At 51.3% G+C, this 20,938-nt stretch overlaps 1 protein-coding gene across 10 annotated transcripts in view; it reads right to left on the bottom strand.

Annotated features, from left to right (window-relative positions):
• FOXP4 (forkhead box P4) overlaps positions 1-20,938 on the bottom strand; it is a 153,254-nt gene that overhangs the window by 23,657 nt on the left and 108,659 nt on the right. For 7 of the 10 annotated variants that reach the window (XM_074977748.1, XM_074977747.1, XM_074977754.1 and 4 more), the window contains 8 exons: positions 19,710-19,860; positions 17,868-18,072; positions 17,339-17,446; positions 12,950-13,037; positions 8,758-8,841; positions 6,637-6,838; positions 6,444-6,520; positions 5,099-5,200 (listed from right to left, as the gene is read on the bottom strand). In XM_074977748.1, coding sequence (XP_074833849.1) covers positions 5,099-5,200; positions 6,444-6,520; positions 6,637-6,838; positions 8,758-8,841; positions 12,950-13,037; positions 17,339-17,446; positions 17,868-18,072; positions 19,710-19,860 — 1,017 coding nt within the window. The remainder of the gene's footprint in view (positions 1-5,098; positions 5,201-6,443; positions 6,521-6,636; positions 6,839-8,757; positions 8,842-12,949; positions 13,038-17,338; positions 17,447-17,867; positions 18,073-19,709; positions 19,861-20,938) is intronic. The other 3 variants (XM_074977755.1, XM_074977756.1, XM_074977757.1) reach the window with 3 other exon arrangements.

Raw genomic sequence — 20,938 nt, 5'->3', positions numbered from 1 at the left:
CTGCTGTGAGCAGGGTGCTGGACTCAATGACCTCCTGAGGATCCTTCCAGCCCTAGGACTCTTCTGGCCTTGAAGTCTACAGGCTGGATTCATGCACGATATAAAGCAGCACGGCTCTGCTGTGGATCTGTGCAGTGGAGCTGCATTGATCCATGTCAGCTAAGGGATGGGGCCCTTTAATTCTGCAGGTGTGAAGTCATCTGGTGCACAACTCTGGTACTGCCCAACTTTCGCAGGTTTCTAGAAACAGGCTAAAAGGGACTATGGCACGGAAACGTTTCTGGTCTCAGTCACTGATCTGGTGATGGATTACTAGATGTCCATACCAATTGGCTTAGATTCTGTTTTATCACTTGGGCATCAACTTGTCTGCAAGCCCTTTCTGTCCCAGAGATTGGGGCAAAACCGAGGGGAATCCCTGTTAAATGACATGATTGCCTTGCAGGAATTCATGCATTTTAAAAAAATAAAATGTGCACATGTATCTCGGAGCGTCTCTTGACAGTAGATGATTATAAATAAAAAAAACAAACATGTCAGGAAGTGAAATTAACAAACTATTCTGCATTGTCCCACCGGAGGCATGAAAAGTAAAATGGGAAAAACAGTTGAAAGGAAGAGAGACTTTTAAAACAATGTCAGTCTGAATGGTCTGGAAGATGTTATTGTTCATGGTGCATAGACATATAGCTATAAATATTCATAATAGGTGTTAGAAACCTGTTATAGGCATGAGTAATATATATATATTCTCGACGGCTAGAAGCATGTCAGCAGATGTTATGAGCAGGGCTAGATGAAAGATTTGTTGAAGTTTTTCCAGTGGAAAAGTGGGGTTTTGATGAGAGAGAGAAGCGTCTGCTTTCTACAGAAAATTCAGTTTTGTACTTTACAAACCCAACTGCCTAGAAACGGAAATATTTTAAGTTAGAAATAACACCACAGTTGGGTAACTCCCAAGATTCATTGCCTTCTTTGCACCTGAGGGAAGACAATAATGCATCAAGGGAGAGGCAGCTCAACTAGGGACCACGGCCTATAGAGGAGAACGGGGACAGGAGAGATTTGAAATACAAATCCCATGAGAAGCTGTGGCAGCGTTTCAGGATTTAAAAAAATTTTCTTCCCCCAATGAAAAGTCAAATGTTCCCAGAGAGAAGGGAAAAAAAGCTCCAGTCATAAATCATGGTTACAAGGGACTTACTGAGCTGTTGGAATCTATAAAAAATTGATTAGAATATCTAGCAATCATTTATTAAACCTTCAGGAATGCACCATTATTTTAAAAATGTGACCCTAATTATGTTATTTGAGTCAGAGACAGAAATATTTCTTTAAAGTTTTATATTCACAAGTGTCCCTTTAAGTAGTTTGATCCATGGTATTTTGAGTTAAAGCGACTTGAATTTTGTTGCATTATGAGTACATAGCAGGGGGGAAAAAACTCTGGCTTGGCAGGTGGATTGAGCAGATGTCACCTAACAGATATTTTTCTGTCTCTTATCTCAGGTATTATAAACTCCTAAACAAACATGAACGGAAATCTTTCCCAAGCTCACATTTTGTCCTCAAACAACTCAGCTAGTCACCTCCCTGTGGCTGGTGCTCAGAGTAGTGATGAATGCATTGTCAGTGTCAGTATGTTTCCAAGAGGCTGTGCAGCAAAGCGATAGCGCACTGGGAGGCGGCATCAGCAGAAAGCGGGGAGCCCATACTGATCTTGACTCAGTGGGGCTCCTAAAGAAGAGTAACGAAGAACCGAAGTGACACCCCCTCACCTGGATTGTGAGCGAACGCTTGTTCTGCTGCAACGTGAACCAGTCTCTCTGATTAATTTTTTTTCCATTATGGCAGTGCCAAGAGGCTCTGAACGGAGACCGGGGGTACCATTCTGCAGAGTGAAGAGGCAAGACAGACCTCACAGAGAATGGGTGGATGATGTGGTAGACTGGTGCAGAGCTAGTCTACAGAAACTAAGCCACTCCGCACTGCACAGGGAAAGATGGAGGGAAATAGTGAGAGAGGCATCAGACACTGACGGGTGCTAAGTCCGTGGTTAGTGATGATGTTCCTATGCAACCCCCCCGCAGCTAGCAGTACAAGCAGCAGCAAGCTATTGATTGGGAGAGGTACGTGTCAGTTAAGGATGAGCGCACTGGATTGGTTCCAATAAGAAGCTCTCGTTCCCCACCAGCCAAACCCTCTTTTGAACCTGCTCCCTCCCCACTCAGCAGCCTCTGAACTTCTGAGGTCCAGAGCAGGATGCAATGAAAGCTGGGAGAGAGATGGCTCTCATGGGACTTCTGATCCAGTGGAAAACACCAACCCTAGCACAAGAACCACCCACTTGAGGGATTCCCGCCCTGCAGTCATTCAAGGCTGGGATAATTCAGACACACATCTGTACTGCTGGGCACTGGCCTGAAACAAGCCTTCTAAGTGTTGCCTGCCCATGGGCCATGAGTGCTAACTGAGGCCAAGCTAGCCGGGGCATGGAAGAGCCAGCTCGGCCACCTCTCTGACGGCTACACAATGTCTCCAGCTTCCCATCTGAGGGAGTGATGGTATCAGAGTCTGCCTGGGACATTGGCAGAATGATGTCATGGCCTGCAGGTGGGATCTTATGGGGCAGGGGTGGAGGGCTGAAAGGAAAGTGGTGCTCAGCAACAGGGATGTGAACCCCTGCACTGTCCCCACCCCTCTCTTGTTCCCACCCTGCAAGGCTCTCTCCAGATCTAGATCAGAGGCACTGAATGGGAAAGGCATTGAGAACGAGTGGCTTCAGGGAGGTGCCCAACAAACTGCAGACACAAGGGAGCAACCTCAGACCAGGTGTAATGGGGGTGCAACTGTACTGACATCCTGGGGTTGGGTCTGACTTGCCACCTGGAAAAAATCAGGTTTTGGGGGCTTGAGGCTCAGAGGCAGACTTGACTTCTGTGCCACCGAGAGATTCCCAGCCCCATCACCCTGCCCGGGGAGTCTGGTCTTGTGCTGGCACCACGAATGCTAGCAATAAGGAGTGGGAGCCAAGAGGCCCCAGCTGACACCAGGATTCTGTATGTGCACAGTAAGACAGCTCCTCTGCCCCAAAGAGCGCAGAGTCGGAACAGGCATGACGGTGGGAGTGACGAAGGACAGACAGCCGCACTCGACAGAGGGGATCCAGAGGCTGAGAGAAAGAGATTTGCACAAGGTCAGGGAGCCAGTCCGGCAGAGCCACGAGCTGAAGCCAATTCTCTAGAGCCCCTTGTTGGTGCCTCACCCACACTCCTGTCCCTATTTGAGAGCTTTTCACCTGCTTCCTCACTAAGGTGAACAACAGACTGTGACCAGCAAACACACAGTCTCCTCCTCGTCCTCTCAGATAAGGACTGGTACCCTAGCGAGAACCGTGGCAGCTCTAGAGACTCAGCCAGAAACTGACACAGCTCAGCTGAGGCGTGTCTATTTGCAGCGAGACACCAGCCCCGGGTTATCATTAACCTTATTTTCTATTTCTAGACTCTAACTTCCTTTTTTTCCCCCTACCATCCTTCTCCTGTACCTGAGAGAGGCTGTTTTGCTCCAGCCCTAGCTCCTGAGCCTTTCTGAGAGAGGTGTTTGGTCCTGGCAGACCAGAAGAGCCGCTACCGGACAGCACAAACCCTAGTGAGCAGTAGAACGCAGGCCTCTTTCACGTCCCACCTTCCTTGTAACCTGAGGGCACATTTTGCAGGGGGATAATAAAGAAGAGTCTGATTTCTGCAACAGAAGAAAGAGCTCACAGTTCTCCCTCGTTTCATTAAGAGCTGTCAGTCCCTTCCAGCTCAAGATGCGACGCAGATGGGCACTCCAGGAAGCCCTCAAAGTGCTCACACACGAGCTGCTCCATAACCCCCTTCTGAACCCTGCAATTCATCACCCCAGTCCCATAATCCTCCACAAAAAAAAAAAAAAGCTGTCACTGAGGGGAGTTCAGCCTTTAAACAAGGCCAGGCGATGACAAGCCAACTCCGTCCCTTGCCGAGTTGAGCCCATCTCTCTGGCGCGCGGGGGGGAAGGCCACGCATGGCAGATCATGGGGGCGAAGCACAGCTGGGAAGTCCTGCAGGCATGAGCAGTGTAACGTAGGCCTTCCCAAAACTGTCTATATTCTCCAGCCACTGGGGAGGGCTGGGGCCACAGAGCAGCTACCCAGTCCTCTGGCAAGTGTGGAGCTGCATCACCTGCTAAGGGTAGCAGGTCTACACTACAGAGTTGTTCTGGAGTTATAATTCCAGAATAAGCTATTCCACAATAACGCATCTACATGACAGGGAAGCCCATAGCGCGTCCACACCCACTAGAGCCTACTTCGGATTAGAGCCCCTGAAAGCACAGCGCTGCCTTATTTCGAAATAAGCCACTCCGGAACAGTTTGTTTCAAAATAGCCTCTATTCCCTGTCCACACAGCCCCTATTTCAGAATTCCTGGTGCACTTGGAAACAAGAGCTTCTCTCCTCACCATGGGCCGCAAAGTGACATTTGCCCCTGTGCACACCATTCACAGCTGAGGGCTACTGATGTGGCTCAGAGGCCTTGTGCTGTGCAGGAACTGTGCCTGCTCCCGGTCAGGCCCTGATCTCTCAGTGAAACACAACAGCCTTCCACCCACTCCAGCTGAGTCTCACACAAGTGGCCCTGTCTGTGTCATGGCTTCACACGGCCCCACTGGGTGACACAACAAGGTTGCAAGAAATGCCCCCAACTGCAGGTGCTGTGAAGAAACACGCACAAAGCAACAGGACATTATCACAGGCAGCAATTTGCGGGAGATGGAGCAACTTGGAGACAGCGCAGGGCTGTTTTTAGATGTACAGCCCAGCTAAGGGCTGCAGCAAATACCTCTCCCCACCAAACGATCCCATATGCCAATGTGGGGGAGCCACAGAAGAACCACTGCAATAAGCAGGAGATGGGGAGAGGGGTGGGGACAGAGCACTCCTCCTCAGTTGTGACCTACTAGAAGCCAGTCCTGCAGAAGAGCCTGCCAAGCACCACCAGTGTGCTGAGCAGAGTTCTGCAGCTTAAGGAAGGGATGTGAAGAATGAAATCCCAGGTGGGGTGGAGTTTTACCTTCCAGGTGGCGGTGTTCCTCCTGAAGTAGGCAAACATCCGTGTGAACCAGTTGTAGATTTCATTCAATGTTAGCTGCCTGTCTGGGGTCTCCAGGATGGCCTAGAATTCAGAGTGGGATGGTGGGAAGGGGGAAGAGTTACTCATAAAGCACCAATCCCAAGAGGTTCCACAAGGGCACTGCAAGCCATGCCATTCAGATGTAGAGGGAGCATCTTGTCCCAAGGCATGGAACAGTTCAGTAGTGACCTCCTGACTACCCGTCCAGTTTCCTACCCATTGGAACATACTGCCAAAAAGTTACACGTGCTGATCCTGCTATCTACCTCCCAAGAAAGCTCCACTAACCTTGCTGGCCAAAGAAGAGTTAATTAAATGCAATCACGGTGGCAGAGTTCACCTTTCTAACCCAGCATTGTTCATTTCAGGCCTGGTTCCCAAAGCCAAAAAGTGACCAGTAAGAGTGCTTTGATTTGCATTTTTCATAAGCATATTTGCATATGCAAACAAATATTTGCATATGCAATTATTTGCATATGCAAACAAAGACTCACACATTTGATCCATGGGGCTGGAGGGGTTGACAGAGGCTGACTGAGTGGCACCAACTATACCAGAAACCCCAGAGTTTGTCTGCCTGGGCTCAGAATGTCACACAAATGGCCGGAGAACATAGAATCACTGGCAGGGTTGCCGAGTCTCTCTGTGTTCCGTCTCTGCCAGGTTCTAACGTGTGGAGCCCGTGGCGATGGCTGATGACCCTGGACAATGGGGTTCTTTAATTGTGCAGGCAGAACACAGGCAAGTCAAGCCTCCCCCTGCCCCCCATACCCCCGCCCACCAGCTGACACTGCACCAGGAAGAATCACTGCTATAGATAAGGAGGGGGAATCTCCACCTTCATGGACCAGTTCTTGGACCTCTCTGATGGCACGTGCACCAAAGGGGAAGCCAGTGTCCGGTGGCACAGGCAAGGCAGCCCCCACCCATGGAGAACCCACTTCACACAGGCAGGTCTTTGAAGGCAGCTCCACTGGTTTTTGCAAAATAAATATTAACTTATACGACAGAAGTGCCTTTTACCTGCAGATTGCCACGCCACCCACACACAACTAGAGCAATGCAGCTACACCTGTTTACACCAACTAAGGCTCTGGCCTCTGAGGAATTAACTCTCTCCATGCAGCCCTGGGGCATTCTTATCCTGTTTGGCTAACTAGGGGCACGGAGGTCACACAGCAGTGTTGGGGATGGAACTCGGACTCCTGCCTCCTAGTTCTCAGCCCTAACCCTCGTGGAAGGCAGCTGCCTTCTCAGCCCCCTGGAACTGGAGGTGGTTCCTCACCTGCCGGATGAGTGAGGCGTACGTGAAGGGCGGCCGGACATCCGTATTTTTGTAAAACTCGTGATTCTGTGCGAGCTCTGGAGGGGCAGAGAGAGAACAGGGAGGAATTGAACTTAGCAATTCCTACCACAGGAGCATCCACGACACCACAATTCTCGGTGACGTGCCCTCACCCACCCACCGCCCCTCTTACCTGAAGATATTGGGGGGCAGAATTTTTCGGGGTTTCTCCTGCGAATGGCCCCCATGGTCTGTAAGGTGGAGGAGCTGATGACGGATGGGCCCTGCCGCAAGGGAGTGATGGGGGCGGTGGCGGAGGTGGGGGGGTGAGGTAAGCCATCTGGGAAGGTGTCGGAAGTGCTCTTGGAGAGGGTGGCGCTCGAGACCAGGTTGAGCTGCACAGACAGGGTGGAAGAAATTGACAGCAGTTGGGAATGGACGTGGAGTTGGTCTTAGGAAGGGATGGGGTTAGGGTCTGTGCTGAGAGACATGAGAGAGCACATGGGGCCCCCTTACCCAGAGGAACAGGCACTAAAAGGGGCTCTCGTGTAATGTTCCCTCCAATCTTTTCCATCCAGATGCAGACTTTTTCCATCCATGTGTGGAATAAATTTTTATGTGCACTAAGACATGGGAAAATGTGCACCACCAGTAGGGACAAAAAAACCTAGCTGGGGGCACTCTGCAAATCAACTGAGCAGCTTTGGACTCTCTCCTGAGTGGCTGCACAAGTGCACATCTTATAGGGAATGCAGCTCACGTGGATTAAACCAGTTACAGGAAAACACCACATTGCAGCTCCAAATGAACCTGATGCAGTTTCCATTGCAGGCACCAGAAAAGGCCCTGTGGGCTTCCGTGCGACTTGGAACCAGCCCTGAGAGTCTTCATCCTGAAGCAATTTGCAAGCCAACATGCCACCCAAACGCAGGGATCACCCTGCCAAAATGTGGCCACCTCTGGGATAGCACCCTGGGCCGCAGCTGATCAGGACAGGAAGTAAAGCATTATGCAGAGGACGTGGAGCAATCCTGCATCACATTGAGACAGCAGGTGCAGTTCTGGAGTCATCACCCACACTGAAACTCAGAAGGGACGACAACTATTTCACGTGGCTGGCCGAAGCCTTTGGAGTTACAGCTCAGGGGCACCAACTCAAGAGGAAATGCTCCACCTGAGTCATCAGAACTACTCTCTGCAGAATGCAGGGGTTCCTTAGTGGTGTGTGTCCAGGTACTGCCCACAACAGCTGAGACAGGAAGTTGTAAGGGATTGGCACTGCAACATTAAGGGCACTGTGTTTGGTTGGCAGATGATAGTTACAATGGTCCCAAACTCTGGCCTGGAATGTCCATCAGTGTGCTCACTGGGGAAAGGGCATGGATCGATTCGGGGGCACTAATCAGGACATATTTCTCATGTCCCTGGACAGGCTCACTACAGAACAGGAGCAGAAGGACCTGGGGATGCGGAGAAAAGCCAGGAAGAGATGGTGAGGGCAGGCGACCAACAGAGAGAGAATGGCCAACCTTCCAATGAATTAACTCCAGCAGAAGGATGGGTTGATGGCAACAGGCCGAAGGGAGCAGCCTGGAGGAAGGCCAGCATGCCCTGGAGCCTCCTTAAAACACAGAGAAAGTCAAAACCTGGGTTTTTCATGAGCTACATCCTATTAAGAACAGCCACACTGGGTCAGACCAAAGGTCCATCTAGCCTAGTCTCCTGTCTTCTGACAGTGGCCAATACCTAGTGTCCCCGAGGGAATGAACAGAACAAGTAATCATCAAGTGATCCCTCCCCTGTCACCCATTCCCAGACTCTAAGAAAGGGAGGCTAGGGACACCATTCCCACCCATCCTAATAGCTGCAGAGGGACCTAACCTCCATGAGTTATCTAGTTCTTTTTTGAACCCTGTTAAAGTCCTGCTCTTCACGGCATCCTCTGGCCAGGAGTTTCACAGGTAGACTGTGCGCAACATTGGATGGCTACTAAGGGTGAGCAGCATGGACCAGAGCCAAGCACAGACCTGTAGGGCGTGTGAGCCAGAAGTGTATTACTTGGGAATTATCACGACAAAGACAGCATAACCAGAGCTGGGATGCTGAGTAGGCTGGGGGCCCTGCCTGGCTTGGACTGCCATTTCATCACAACAGAGATCCCGTCTGCATGGCTTGGCTCAAGCTGTGGCTCAAAGGTGGGTGGTGACAGACATGGGCTTTGGAGGAGCTGGACAGGGATGAACAGACAGATGGGGCGGGGATGGAGCCACGGACGAGGAGGAACTCAAGGGGATGAGGGCAGGGTGGTGCTTACAGGTTGACTGAAGGGTTTAGGCTCCGAAGGTCTCATGTGCAGGTGGGCCATCATTGCCTGGAGACGCTCGCTTTCTTTTGCCAGCTGTGGGGCGAGGCAGAATGGAACCGGTTACTTGTTGCTGCAGGTAACCCCTAGGGCTCTTCAGCACCCCACCTCCCAGGGACTGCTCGATGGAATGCATTTCTGCCAGTAGCTTCCTTGAACTTCTCTCCCACCCTGGCTTGTTCCCTGCTTTCCTGGGGCTGTCTGCCCAAGGCTCCCTGCGTGCTGCTACGCGACAGCGCAGGGCCATTTCCTGCCGTCCTGAACCTCGTTCCCGGGGGTATTCACACACTGGCTGCAGGTGCTGTGGTTCTCAACCAGGGGTACATGTACTCCTGGGGGTCTGCAGAGCTCTTCCAGAGGGGACGTTAACCCTGTTTCTCAACCTTTCTTAGGAGTAAAAAAAAAAAGTGGACTTATTTCATGTTCATCTAATTGTTTGTGTTAGCCTTTTTGCACAATCATAAGTGTGATGGCAAGTGTATCGCCTACAGGCAATTTCTTCCAACCCACCAGTTACAATTAAGTTGTTTAAAAATGTGCTGCAATGGTAGAAAAATACTGCGTGTCTGAAAATTGGAGGTACTGGGGGTACTTGTAACTTTTTTTTTTTTTTAAAGGGTTACTTTACAAAAAAGGTTGAGAAACACTGGTCTAACACTCCCCATGAAAGAGCTGCCTTTTCCTATGGGGGAGGAAGACCTGGTTGTGCACTGATGGCTGCCGGGGTGTCTGCCTGTCACCCCCAGGCCTCTGGCTGGCCATGAATGCAGGGTGCCAGACCTCTCACGGTAAGTGCTGGTCTGTGCGCTGGGCTGATAAATCTAGTGTGAAATGAAGTCACTCCATGCAGCTTTAGATCCTGAGCCATCCACCCCTCCCCTCCTGCCCTGCCATCCCCTCCCTCTCTCCCACACCTCTGCTCTCTGGGCCCATCGTGCTGCACTGCCCATGTGGCTGTCTCTCTGCTCTGTACTCCAGCTATCCGCCCCAAGCTGGGGACTCGATCCACTTCTCCCCACCCACGATCTCACTCTCTTCTGCGCATCACCTGTCTCTCTCGTCTGTCCTGGCTGTTCCCCACAGGTGCGCCTGCCTTTCCCCGGCTCACTCTCAGCGCCTCAGATCCTACCTCTGTTTTCCCCACTGCCTGCTGCTCTCCCCCGCATCCACCCAGACCTGCACCATTCCTTTAATTGCACCCTCCCCCGTGTACGTTTGTTTCTCAGGATGCGGGGAACGATGAAATATCCGCTGTGGCATGAGGGGAGATTTTGAGCTTCGATGAGGTGATGGAATCTGACACCATCTCTCCTCACGTCACCTTCCTTTTCTACATCATCCTCTCAGACCTGGGCTCGACTGATGGGCCCAATTTACAGCCTAGGAGGCACCCAAAGAGGCTACCCGTCTCGTCCAGCAGCCTCTGCCCATGAGGCTCCTCTGCTGGGAGTAGAGAGCCAAGCCAGGTGAGGAAGGAGTTAAAAGCAACAGCCGGAGCAGGGCTGGCTGGAAGTTTGAGTGGCTCCGACGCTCTCGCGCTGTCGTGGCTCTCATTAGAGCTGACAGATCTACCCTCATGATGCAGACGCTCTATCCACCGACCCAGCAGGAGCCCCATGCTGAAAACTTTATAATTGGTAGCTCTGGTGGCAGCTTCTCCTCTGTGCGCACAGAGCTCTCTGCTAGCCCTTCAGGATTTCCACCCCCCACCCTAAGTTCCAGTAATTGCTTTCAACCCCTGGCTTCAGTGAGTCTTTGAGAATAGGATGGAATCACACGGCTTGACTCAGGCAGCTTTAGAATCTCAACTTGACTTTCCAAACACTGCTTCTGGGAATTTTTCCCTTTCTGTTTTCATACCGCCACTCCCTCCCTCCCTTGTCCCCTCCCTGCCATCAGCTTCACCCTATGTTGGTTTAAGTCCTGCCAGCAGGTGCCATCGCTTCACATTACACCAGTGGGTCCTCCCAGAGCGCAGCCTCCGCTGCCACCGACACCCCTGCTGCCGAGAGCTGAGCGAGGCTGTTCTTTCGCTCCCCCAGAACACATGGGCAACCTGGCTAACAAGCTGGTATCTCCTAGGAAAGGGTCGGCAGAGAAGTCTAGGGGAGGAGCTGTAAATAAAACGGTAATGTGCATGCACAGCCCCTGTGCAAGTGACGTACACACGTCACACAGCGCTGCAATTCCTAGGCACAGTCACATGCGCCAGGCCCTTCTGCATTCACACTCTTGCTAAAGATGTGCAGACAGTCACCTATGGCCTGTATATACACCACTGAAATAGTCAGCACACACAGTTCTCATAGATGGAGTCCTCCTCTCCCTGGCTACCCACCTCCCCTCACCCAGCTGGGACCCAACCTCGCCTGTGCTGGCAAGAGCCCCTTTTAAAACTGTTGCTCTCAACAGCTGCCCTGCATCTCTTTTGCCTCGCCTCTCTACTGCTTTGCAAACCTCAGCTGAAAGCCTACATTTCTTTTGCATTGCGCTCTCCTGCTAATTAACTCCAAAAAGCACTTGGGGGGCAGGCAGGGAGCTCGTATGAAATGCAGAGGATAAATCAAGGTCAAGCATTCCAAAAATAGGGGCCTGCAGGTGAGCTCTGAAGTCTGTATGTAGGCACCTATCACATGGCCTGATATTTGGATGTGCTGAGCACCCACCAGCTCTCATGGCTTGAAGAGGATTGGGGTTTGGCTCTGGAATTGTATTTGAAATATTGTATGTCCCCTGGGACATGATCGGTACGCTGCCTTCAGGAACACATGGGCAGTGTGTACACACACACACACACACACACCCACCCCCCCCGCTGGTTACACAGTGCCAGTGTCAATACCCCACATGCTACAGAAGCAAACGTACAGCAACATGCGGCATTTCAAGCTGAAATCATCAGAGGTGCTAGGTGCTCGTCTTCCACTGAATTTGTGCTTGAAATTTCCGGCCTCCGTTTCTTACAATGACAGCCCTGATCCAGCCTTTCAGGTGTTTACTATGACATGAAAGTGTAACTGACTAGTGTTTGAGTGGCTGATTCTTTCCCCCTGTTGCCAACTCACCTGCGCTTGGTTTTGGGACAGGACTCCCAAGACTTAAGAAAGGTGGGCGACTGCATGGCAAAATGGGTGCCTATGTTGCAGGTGAAACGGGTGACTAGTTGCCATCCCCGTAAAGGCAGCTGCATAAGAGTGTGCATTGTGGTGGCTAGGGCCCAGATCTAAGAAGAGGGAGGTATGGGAGCACTCAGTCAAATGTCTCATTTCCTGGCTCCCTGCAAGCCTACGTCTCTGTTAACAAACTACCCACTTGCGACAGGTGCTGAAGAACCTCAAGACAAGTGTCCCTCTGAAGATGTGACTCTTGCCCAGTTACATCCCTTGGATTTGTGGGCAGGCTCTTTCCTGTAGCACAGATACAGGTGTGAGGCTGGCTGGCCTGGTGACTGCTGTTGTTCATGCCACCTTCATAGCAAACGTGCCACTTCCCTGACCTAGAGGTGCCCTGTTCTGTTCTCGGCCTCTCTGCCCAGACTGACAATGAGGCAGTACTTGACCCTCTCCTGGGTGGCTGCCCAAGTGCTCAGCTTACAGGGAACACGGCTGATGACATCAGTGACTTACAGCCAATAGTGACCCTGAACAAATGAAGTCTGGGGCTTTGCAATGGAAAGCTTGGTTACCTAGTTAACAGCCCTCTGACCCAGTTAGGGTACCCAGAGCAAGCATGAGAAATCAGGGCGGGGTGGAAGGTAAAAGGCACCTATATAAGACAAAGCCCTGAATATCAGGACCCGCCCCTATAAAACTGTCCCTATAAAGTCACGATACCTGGTCACCCCAGGCCCAGCTAGTCCCTCCCTATGGAGAACAGTTTAATTCTGCCATTTATACCCAGGGCAAGTAAATGGCTTGACACAACATCTATGTTCTCTCTATTCTTTTCCATGCACGGGTGGAATACATTTTTATGTGAACCAAGGCATGTGTGAACGTGCACCGCCAGGAGAAACAAGAAATCCAGCTGTGGATGTTCTAGTACTCAGCTCAGCACCGCCTGGATCTCTCTCGGCTGGCCATGCGAGCACTCAGCTTAGAGGGAACGCTACTCAATGCCCCTCTTCTCTTTGATTTGCTCCTACCTGTATTTCCAGCTGCTGCACCACTTGCATTTGTACTCGGCATTGGGCTGTGCTTCGGTCGTCAAGCGCGTGTTCCGTGTTGAGGTGTCTAGACAGAGAAGGATAGATTTTAAACTGACAGGTCCCAGAACCCGCAATGAAACACAGTATCTCCTTTCAGTCCATGTGCACAGCAAGCTATGACCTGCAAGAACCTCTTATCTGTACCGCAGTACCACTGGCCTCAATGTGCTAGTTACTTAATCTGGCAGTCCCTGCCCAGGTGTCTCTGCAATGTAAAGAGCTAAGACAAACCCTGAAAGGGGAAACTGAGGCATGGAGCAGGAATGTGACATGACCAAGGTCACGCAGCAGGTCACTGGTGGAACCAGGAGTAGAACAGCAGGTTCTACCCAGTACACCACTCCATCTCAGCTTCTTCCCAGTCATTGCTTGGATTTCTTCAGCTGGAGATTGTAAAAAAGAGTTTACAGAAGTACAAGAGAAGCAGTTAGCACATGCACAGGCTGGGCCTGCAAGCTGAGCCCCAGGGGAATCGTGCGTATGTGACAACAGCTGGCACCTTACACTCAGCTGGAGATTCCCATTTCTAGGACGGGCCTGGTAAGACTGGTGGGCACCCCAGGAGCATGGTTCCAGGCAGACAGACAGCATTGTGGGGATTCATTTGCATTCCATAAGGAACTCCCCAAAGGCAGGAGGTGGCATTTATAGGGTGGCCTGTACCCTGGACACTCAGTGCCTCATGAACATTCGTGCATGACACCTTACAAGCCCACCTTCACCCAGGCAGGGAAACGTTATTACCTTCATTTTACAGATCGGGCAACAGAACCCAAGGAGGAGTTGGAATCAGGGCAGTGATAGACTTAGGGCTAGAATCCAGGGTTCCTTGCCTTACCCACAAGGACCTCTCCTTCCTCTCTCTGCAGTCACAAAGATAAGCTCATGGCCACCCTTGGCAGTGAAACCTTCTTCTTACTTTAGGACTGAAATGTGCATATGACATTAAAATGGTCCGCACTCACTTTCAAAGTCCACCATGTGGGATGACTCAATCATGAAAATGCCTCATGTGAGATTCCCAAGTGCCCCAGGTTCAGGGTCCCCAGTCAGCCAGGAACTCTGCTTGCTCAACCAGATGGGAGGTCCCAGTCGTGAGCACAGACTGGCCTGGCGGAACAGGCAAAGAAATCCCCTGTCTCGAGATACCTCAGTGACAGGTGCCAGGCTCTGGACTCTCTTTGCAGCTGGTGAATTCCTTGCTGCCTCTCAGACAAGCATCACACACCTGCCCCAGGATCAGTCCTGCCTGTCACAGCTCTGCACCATCCCCTTCTCCAGGTCCCATCTCACTAAATGTGGGTGCTCAAAGCCTGGCCTGCTGAGCCAGACAATGCAGTTAGCACACAAGGAAAGCTCATAACGAGCAGCGATAAATCTCTGCCGGCGTGACTTCACGCTGCAAGACGACATTACGGCTGCGGTAAGCTTTGATGTTTTACGTACATGTGCTGTGTACAGCAGACCTAGGTCTTGCCAATGCAGGGAACCCTTGTTTCAGACTCGGCCGCATGTGTTGCCACTGGAGAAGGGATTCAGTAAAGAAGTGTAACAGGTGGCTCCCATCAGCCCTGCTGAGTGAATGAGCACAATGCGTGTGCTCTCCCCAGCCTTGTGTGGCAAGCACTCTGCCAGCCTCGCCAGGGTTCCTTCTAATTTTTTCCATCTGTGGGTGGAATAAATTTTATGTGCACCACGGCATGTGTGGCTGGGCACCATCTACAGAGACACAGGCTGCCCACTGTGGGAGGGTGTGGATGCTCTTCTAATTAGCTGGGTTGCACCTGAATCTCTCCTGGGCGACTGTCCAAGCATTCAGCTGATAGGCAACACTGCTCCTCTCTCCATTTTCTGAGCTTCCCTTCATCTCAAACCATACCGCTCCTCTGCCACTGCTGTCTCCTCACTGCTTCCACAGATCTACAGGTCCTTGCTATCAAACCTCTCCCTCTAACATCAAGCAGAACCATGCAACAAGCCAGTGGACAGCCTGCATTCCTGGATGCTGCAGCATCAGTGTCCCCTGTTTCAGCCATCTCTTCCCAAAACATTGGCGAAGCTCAAGATTCTGACTGGTACTTCACAGATGGCACCTCCCCCTCTGGGCGAGTCAAACCAAACCCAGCGATCCAGACACTGCTGAGCTTCTGAACAATGTCCACTCTAATCTTATCCACCCACGTGTGGAATAAATTTTACTATGTGCACTCAGGCATGTGCAGAGGTGCACTATCAATAGAAACATGCTGCCAGCTGTGAGGGGCTCTGGGTGCTCTGCTAATCAGCTGGTGGCAGCTGAATCTCTTCAGAGTGGCCACCCAAATGCTCTGCTTACAGGGAACGCTGCTTTTGAACTAGTTTCAGTGTTGGAGCATCTCTATCAGCAATCTGCTTGTGAGGTTGGTGAAGAATTAGACCCATTATACAGATTGGGAAACTGGGGTATGGAGAGGCAAAAATCTTATCTAAGGTCAGGTACGAAGCAAAAGGCAGAGAAGGGAACCGAGTTACTAGGAGTCACCAAGCCTCTTGCTCTAACCACTAGGTGGCACCCCTCACTGGCATCGCTTCCTTACCTCCTTCATTAGCTGCCAAAAGGCACTGTCATGCAATTGCACAATGCTCCCTAGTCCTCTCCTCCTGGCTTCTCCCTGTGAATAAAGATTGTTTCCCCTTCTTAACCCATCTCCCCTCCCCACACAGCCAGCACTTGTCCCTACCCCCTGACTGAGCCTGCCTTGGTATTTACTGCAGCTGACACCTGTTCCACCCCTTTGAACCCCCTGCCTCCCCACTGAACAGAGCTGGGAGACAGGCACATGGCTGGCAAGACCAGGTGGTGCATGGTTTGTAAAATAGAAGTCTTTCAGACACAGATACACTTGCATACAGCCCACAGTGCCTCTTTGCCCCAACTCCCACAACGTGTCCATCAGTGCAGAGGGGGGAAAAAGAAAGAAGAAGGAAAAAAAAAAAAGCATGTCAGTTTCTTCTGATGTCTTTGCTAAAAATCCCGGCTACAAAGAGATCTAATTGCAAATGAACTAATTAAGTAAACCTCTGACGAAGCGTGAAAACAATTTGTTTGACCCTGACGCTAGCGGAGAGCTCTTAGACAGCGGAGTTAATCAGTCAGTGACAGAGCCCACAAGCGGTGTCAGCAGGCTGCCGCACTGCCATCTGTTTCATTCCCTTCTCTCTTGCTCTCTCCTGTTCCCCCTTAGAGACAGTGAACTGCTAACTCTTCTTGTTTGTCTTCTCTTGCCCAGCCCAAGTCCTGTGATTTCCCTAGCTCTCCGTCAGTCCCTTCTCTAGTACGCTCTCCCACCATCCCTCTCACATGGCCCTGGACACAGAGACTAACCTCCTTCTTTTGGGATGGTGGGTGGAGACCAATTTGGTTGCAGGTTGAACCTCTCTAGTCCGGCACTCTGGTCTGGTAACATCTGTGATCTGACTGATTTTAGTTAGCTGAATGTCTAGTTATCATGGGTGTGGCCAACTTTCCAGCAATCCCATAAAGTTTGTTCATAGCCACTAGTCCTGGCTCTCAGTGTTCCGTGCTGTTATTTAGCTGTAATTTACCCCTACATGTTTCCTAAGACCCCAATAAGCAGCGCAAGTGTCTAATCCTGCTAGACAATATCCTTCTGTGGTTCAGCAAATTCTCTGGCTGGACACTAGCCAGATGCTGAGGGTGCTGGACTAGAGATGTTAAACTTGTGTTACATTTGAATTTAAAGTCATGTAAAGACTCTAAAGCAAACTGAATTGAGGTGTTTCCCACTCCTAGACAGGAGAGAAATCATCCCCATTGTATGGATGGGGAACCCAGGTACAGGGAAACTCAGGCTCAGTTTTTTCAAAAAGGGATATGGATTTTGGGAGCTCCATCTCAGACCCCTCAAAGTCAACTGACCTTCAGGCAGTGTTGAGACCCCTACCTTCTGGAAATCAAACCCCAGCAAGGCAGCAAGTGTGTTACCCTTGGGGGAAAAAAAATCACAGCCAAAGATTTTTTCAGCCACACCTCTTGATTCTGAACAGAAAACGAGCTCCACCCAACCCCAGACAGTTGAAACTCAAGGGTTTTCTGGCCTACCTCTACAGCATCAGCCAGGGATGTAGGTGCAAGGACCACACTCCCACCCTGCTGCCCAAAGCAGTACCGAAGTACAGGGTGTTAGAAACAGGTAGGGTCTGGCTGGCCCTCAAGACAGGGCAACCTGCAATTCTCCACACTGGCTTCACAACTGCGGAAGGTGGGGAGGGTCAGGAACAAAACCATGGCCCTGAAGAGACACAGTGGGACCGCGGGGAACTTACTTGACAAACTGACCCAAGTCCTCACAGAGGGTTTCACAACCAGGCCACTTGCATTCTCCGTGTCCGTAGAGAGGATGGGAACCAGGGTTCTCTTCGTGAGAAGAGCTGCTGAGAGAATATGAGAGAGAGAGAGAGAGTGAGGAGAAGCAACAAGTGTCACACTGGGGACCTTGAACAGAACATGCTGGCTACTGCAGTTCTAATGCAGCTTCTAGGCCAGGACCAGCCCAAGATATTAATGCATCTCCGAGCACCTTTCAGCCAAGCCTTTCAAATGCATTTTTCAAGCCTTAGGAGGCTGGTGAGCATGATTCCTGCTCCTTTCCCAAATAGGTAAGCTGAGAAGCCTAGCGTTTAAGTGACTTGCCTATAGAAACAGGGCTGGGAACAGAGCCCGGCTCCCTCAATTCCCAGTTCAGTGGACTACGCAGGACCACTTCCTCGTATTACAAACAAGAGATCCATTAGCCATCTGTTCTATTCATAGACCTACAGGGCAAAATAAAAGGTGGGCCCAGCATGGCTCTACCTGTCCCTCCTTGGCGTGAGCATGGCACTCTGTCCATTGGGGAGAGAGTGGTGGGAAATGGGAGGCGAGACCTTGGCGGCCGAAAACGAGGTAGAGTTGGAAGTGTTGGTGGTGAGGTCAAGGCCTTCTTGCTTGATGCTGTCTTCTACAGGCTGGGTCGCCGTAACCTCCTTCCAGAGCTGCTGTAGGTCCGAGGGACAGACAGCTACATGCACAGTGGGGTTAATGGAGAGAGAAGGAAAACACATGCATTAAGACAAGGGTGAAGATACAGACTGGAGAGCCACCATGACCAACAGTAACCTGTACTGGGGAGAACCCTGACATCTCACCAGCGAAGGGCGGCTTTTCGTTTAATCAGACCTTGGGCGACGTGGAGAAGACCCGCTGAGACTGAAGGACAACAACTGTGGTCAGTTAGAAGTTTTGTCCCGAGACAAAGTGAAGTGGAGGAAACTTGTAGATGACCTGTGCTCCACCCAGAGTACAAAGGTTTAAGTCAATTAAGTCAAGGGTGAAACACCAGCCAGCCAGCTCTGGAGACCTGAAGGCTACCTAAGCACTGGCTTAATTCTGCCTGCCTTGGCTAGTAGCATGGGAACCTCAGTGCAACTGATCTGCAGGAATGCTGGAGAACCCTCCTTCCAGGCTTTGACCCACGAGGGACCAGGGCTCCCTGCAGCAATTTTGTTCTGAGCATCAGGGTCCAACAGACCCAGTACCCAGTGGAAGCAGCCCTGCGTTGCCTGGCTTTTTGTCCCCCCTGCTGGATCTGTGTACTGTCAACAGGCAGCTGCAGACAGATAGTGGGGTTAGCTGGAACTGGGTTCAGGCTTGTTGCAAAGGGATCCTGAAGTTCTCAGAACGAGATGCGTTTCCAGGGCATGACCCCAACCTGCCAGAGTCCTGAGTGAAGCTGTGGGAAGTTGTGTGCGGATGGCCACCCCACCTTCTAGACCAGGACCAGCCCAATATACTAATGCATCTCCATGCATTAATGTCACTCTCCAAGCACAACTACTCCGGGAGCACATCCCTCATTCCCAGCTTCTGCCCGCACCAACAGTCCCATGCACAGGGCTGTCTCTAGAGAGGTGCAGGCCCAGGGACAGCCCGCCTTGCCCCTGGCTCAGGGCAGTGCAGTGGGCTGGGGCCAGAGGGCTCTGCTTCCAACCGCCATGGTGCAGCAGAGCAAGCTGCTGGGTTGCTCCCCCCTGCTGTGGTGAGCTGGTCCCTGCTGTCAGCCTCAGAACACTCAGATAATCCCCCAGGCTGCCCCGGACCCCGTAGACTAACATTAATGTGGGGGACTGTCCCATCCATAGGACAGTGGGGGCAGCTGCCATGCCCCTGCTCCCACCCCCCCAACAAACCAACCAACCAACCATGGGATCTTGGGTGGCTGCCATAAACCGTCCGATGGGCAGGGGAGCTCTGCCCACACTGGAACCTCTATCAGCCAGGGAATTAAACAGCAGGAACTCTATACACAACTCAGCACCCGCTCCTGTTTCCACTGATGTCAAAGGCAAAACTCTGACAGCCTCCCTCACCCCCAAACTTACAAAACGAACCTCAATTGCTCCCATCCCATTTCACTGCTATCAAGTCCACTAATCGCTGTGACCACTCCTGCGCAGCCCGCAACCCCGCTGGAAAGAGACAGCCTCAAGCAGGCCTAAAGCGCACTGGAAAACACCCGGCTGCTAATCACCGCCTGACAGCTCGGCAGCTGAGTTTGTAGCTGCTCTGCCTGGGTAACGCCCACCCAGGCAGAGCGGACCAGAGGGATCTGGCTATAAACAACAGAACAAGAGCGGGGCGGTTTGCCACACGCTTTACCTTGTGGCAGGGTCTGCAGGGGAACGGTGCCTTGTCCCGGCTGAAGGCTGACCAGCCCTTGACGTTGAAGGTTTAACAAGTGCTGCTGCTGCAGCTGCTGCATCTGCAGTAACTGCTGCTGGAACGCCAGCTGTTTATTCCCTAATGGCTGCTAGGAGACAAAAGGGGGAAAAAAATCCCAACGTTATTTTAGACCCCACAGCTGAGACCTTGCCAGGAGTAAGGGCCTTGCGGAGCGGTGTCAGCCCTCAAGCTGGTCAGTGCAGACCTTTGTCCTGGTCCTCGGTAGCCAGTCAGCATGTAGCCAAGACAGCCTTTGATCTCTCGGAAGAGGAGGAGAAGGAAGAGAGGAAAAAAAAAGAAAAAGAGGGAGGAGAGAGACTGTTTGCTTGCTTAGAGCACAGAGCACTCCAGCTCCATCTGTTCGCTGTCTATTTCCAACGCCTGTGCATGGGGACCAGGCAGGGGGATAAAGAACACCACAGCTGCTTTGACTACTATGCAGTGCCCGGCACTGGCTGCTTGCACATCTAACTAACGTAACCCCACTGAGCTTCTGACAAAGGTGGCAAAGTTACCATTAACCCTGGATTACTAACTTAGTGAGCAGGGGTGTTTTCCAGGGTTGGAAAGGGGCCAAGGTAGGTAAATTAAACCACCCCCAATATTACCAAATAATTAACAAAATGTCACAGTCTGAGAGGGGCTGCTGTGTTAGTCGGTAGCTTCACAAAAACTAGCAGTCCTGCAGCACCTTCGCAACTAACCATTTTATTTATTAGGTAATGAGCTTTTGCGGGTAAGACCCACTGATCAAATGCAGTGGGTCTTAGCCATGAAAGCTCATTACCTAATAAAATAAAAGGGTTAGTCTTTAAAGTGCTACAGGACTGCTAGGTTTTTCTCATCATCGTCTGGTAAGGAAAAAACAAGGCAGTTGTTGGACAATTTGCACAGCTCCTGGCACAATAGCAACATATGAGAAATTTGCCCACAAGGAAATTTCCACCTGATTTCCATGAGGCAAAACATTGGCTTGTGACCTCTAACAGGACAGTTTGTACTCCTCACTAAAGGGATTTCTGCCCCCTCCTCTGAGTATTTACGGGAGTACCGCTGGAGACCTTGATGTTTATACAAATGTTTGCCCTCTTGTTGCAGCTTGCTCAGCTCCCTGGCCTCCAAGCTCACTTGTGGCAGTGAGCTCTATAGGCTCCATGGGGCAGGAT

This window comes from Carettochelys insculpta, chromosome 26, assembly GCF_033958435.1.
Source record: "Carettochelys insculpta isolate YL-2023 chromosome 26, ASM3395843v1, whole genome shotgun sequence".
Taxonomy (NCBI): domain Eukaryota; kingdom Metazoa; phylum Chordata; order Testudines; family Carettochelyidae; genus Carettochelys; species Carettochelys insculpta.
Note: the sequence above shows the minus strand (reverse complement) of the source record. Positions and strands in the feature narration are given on the sequence as shown.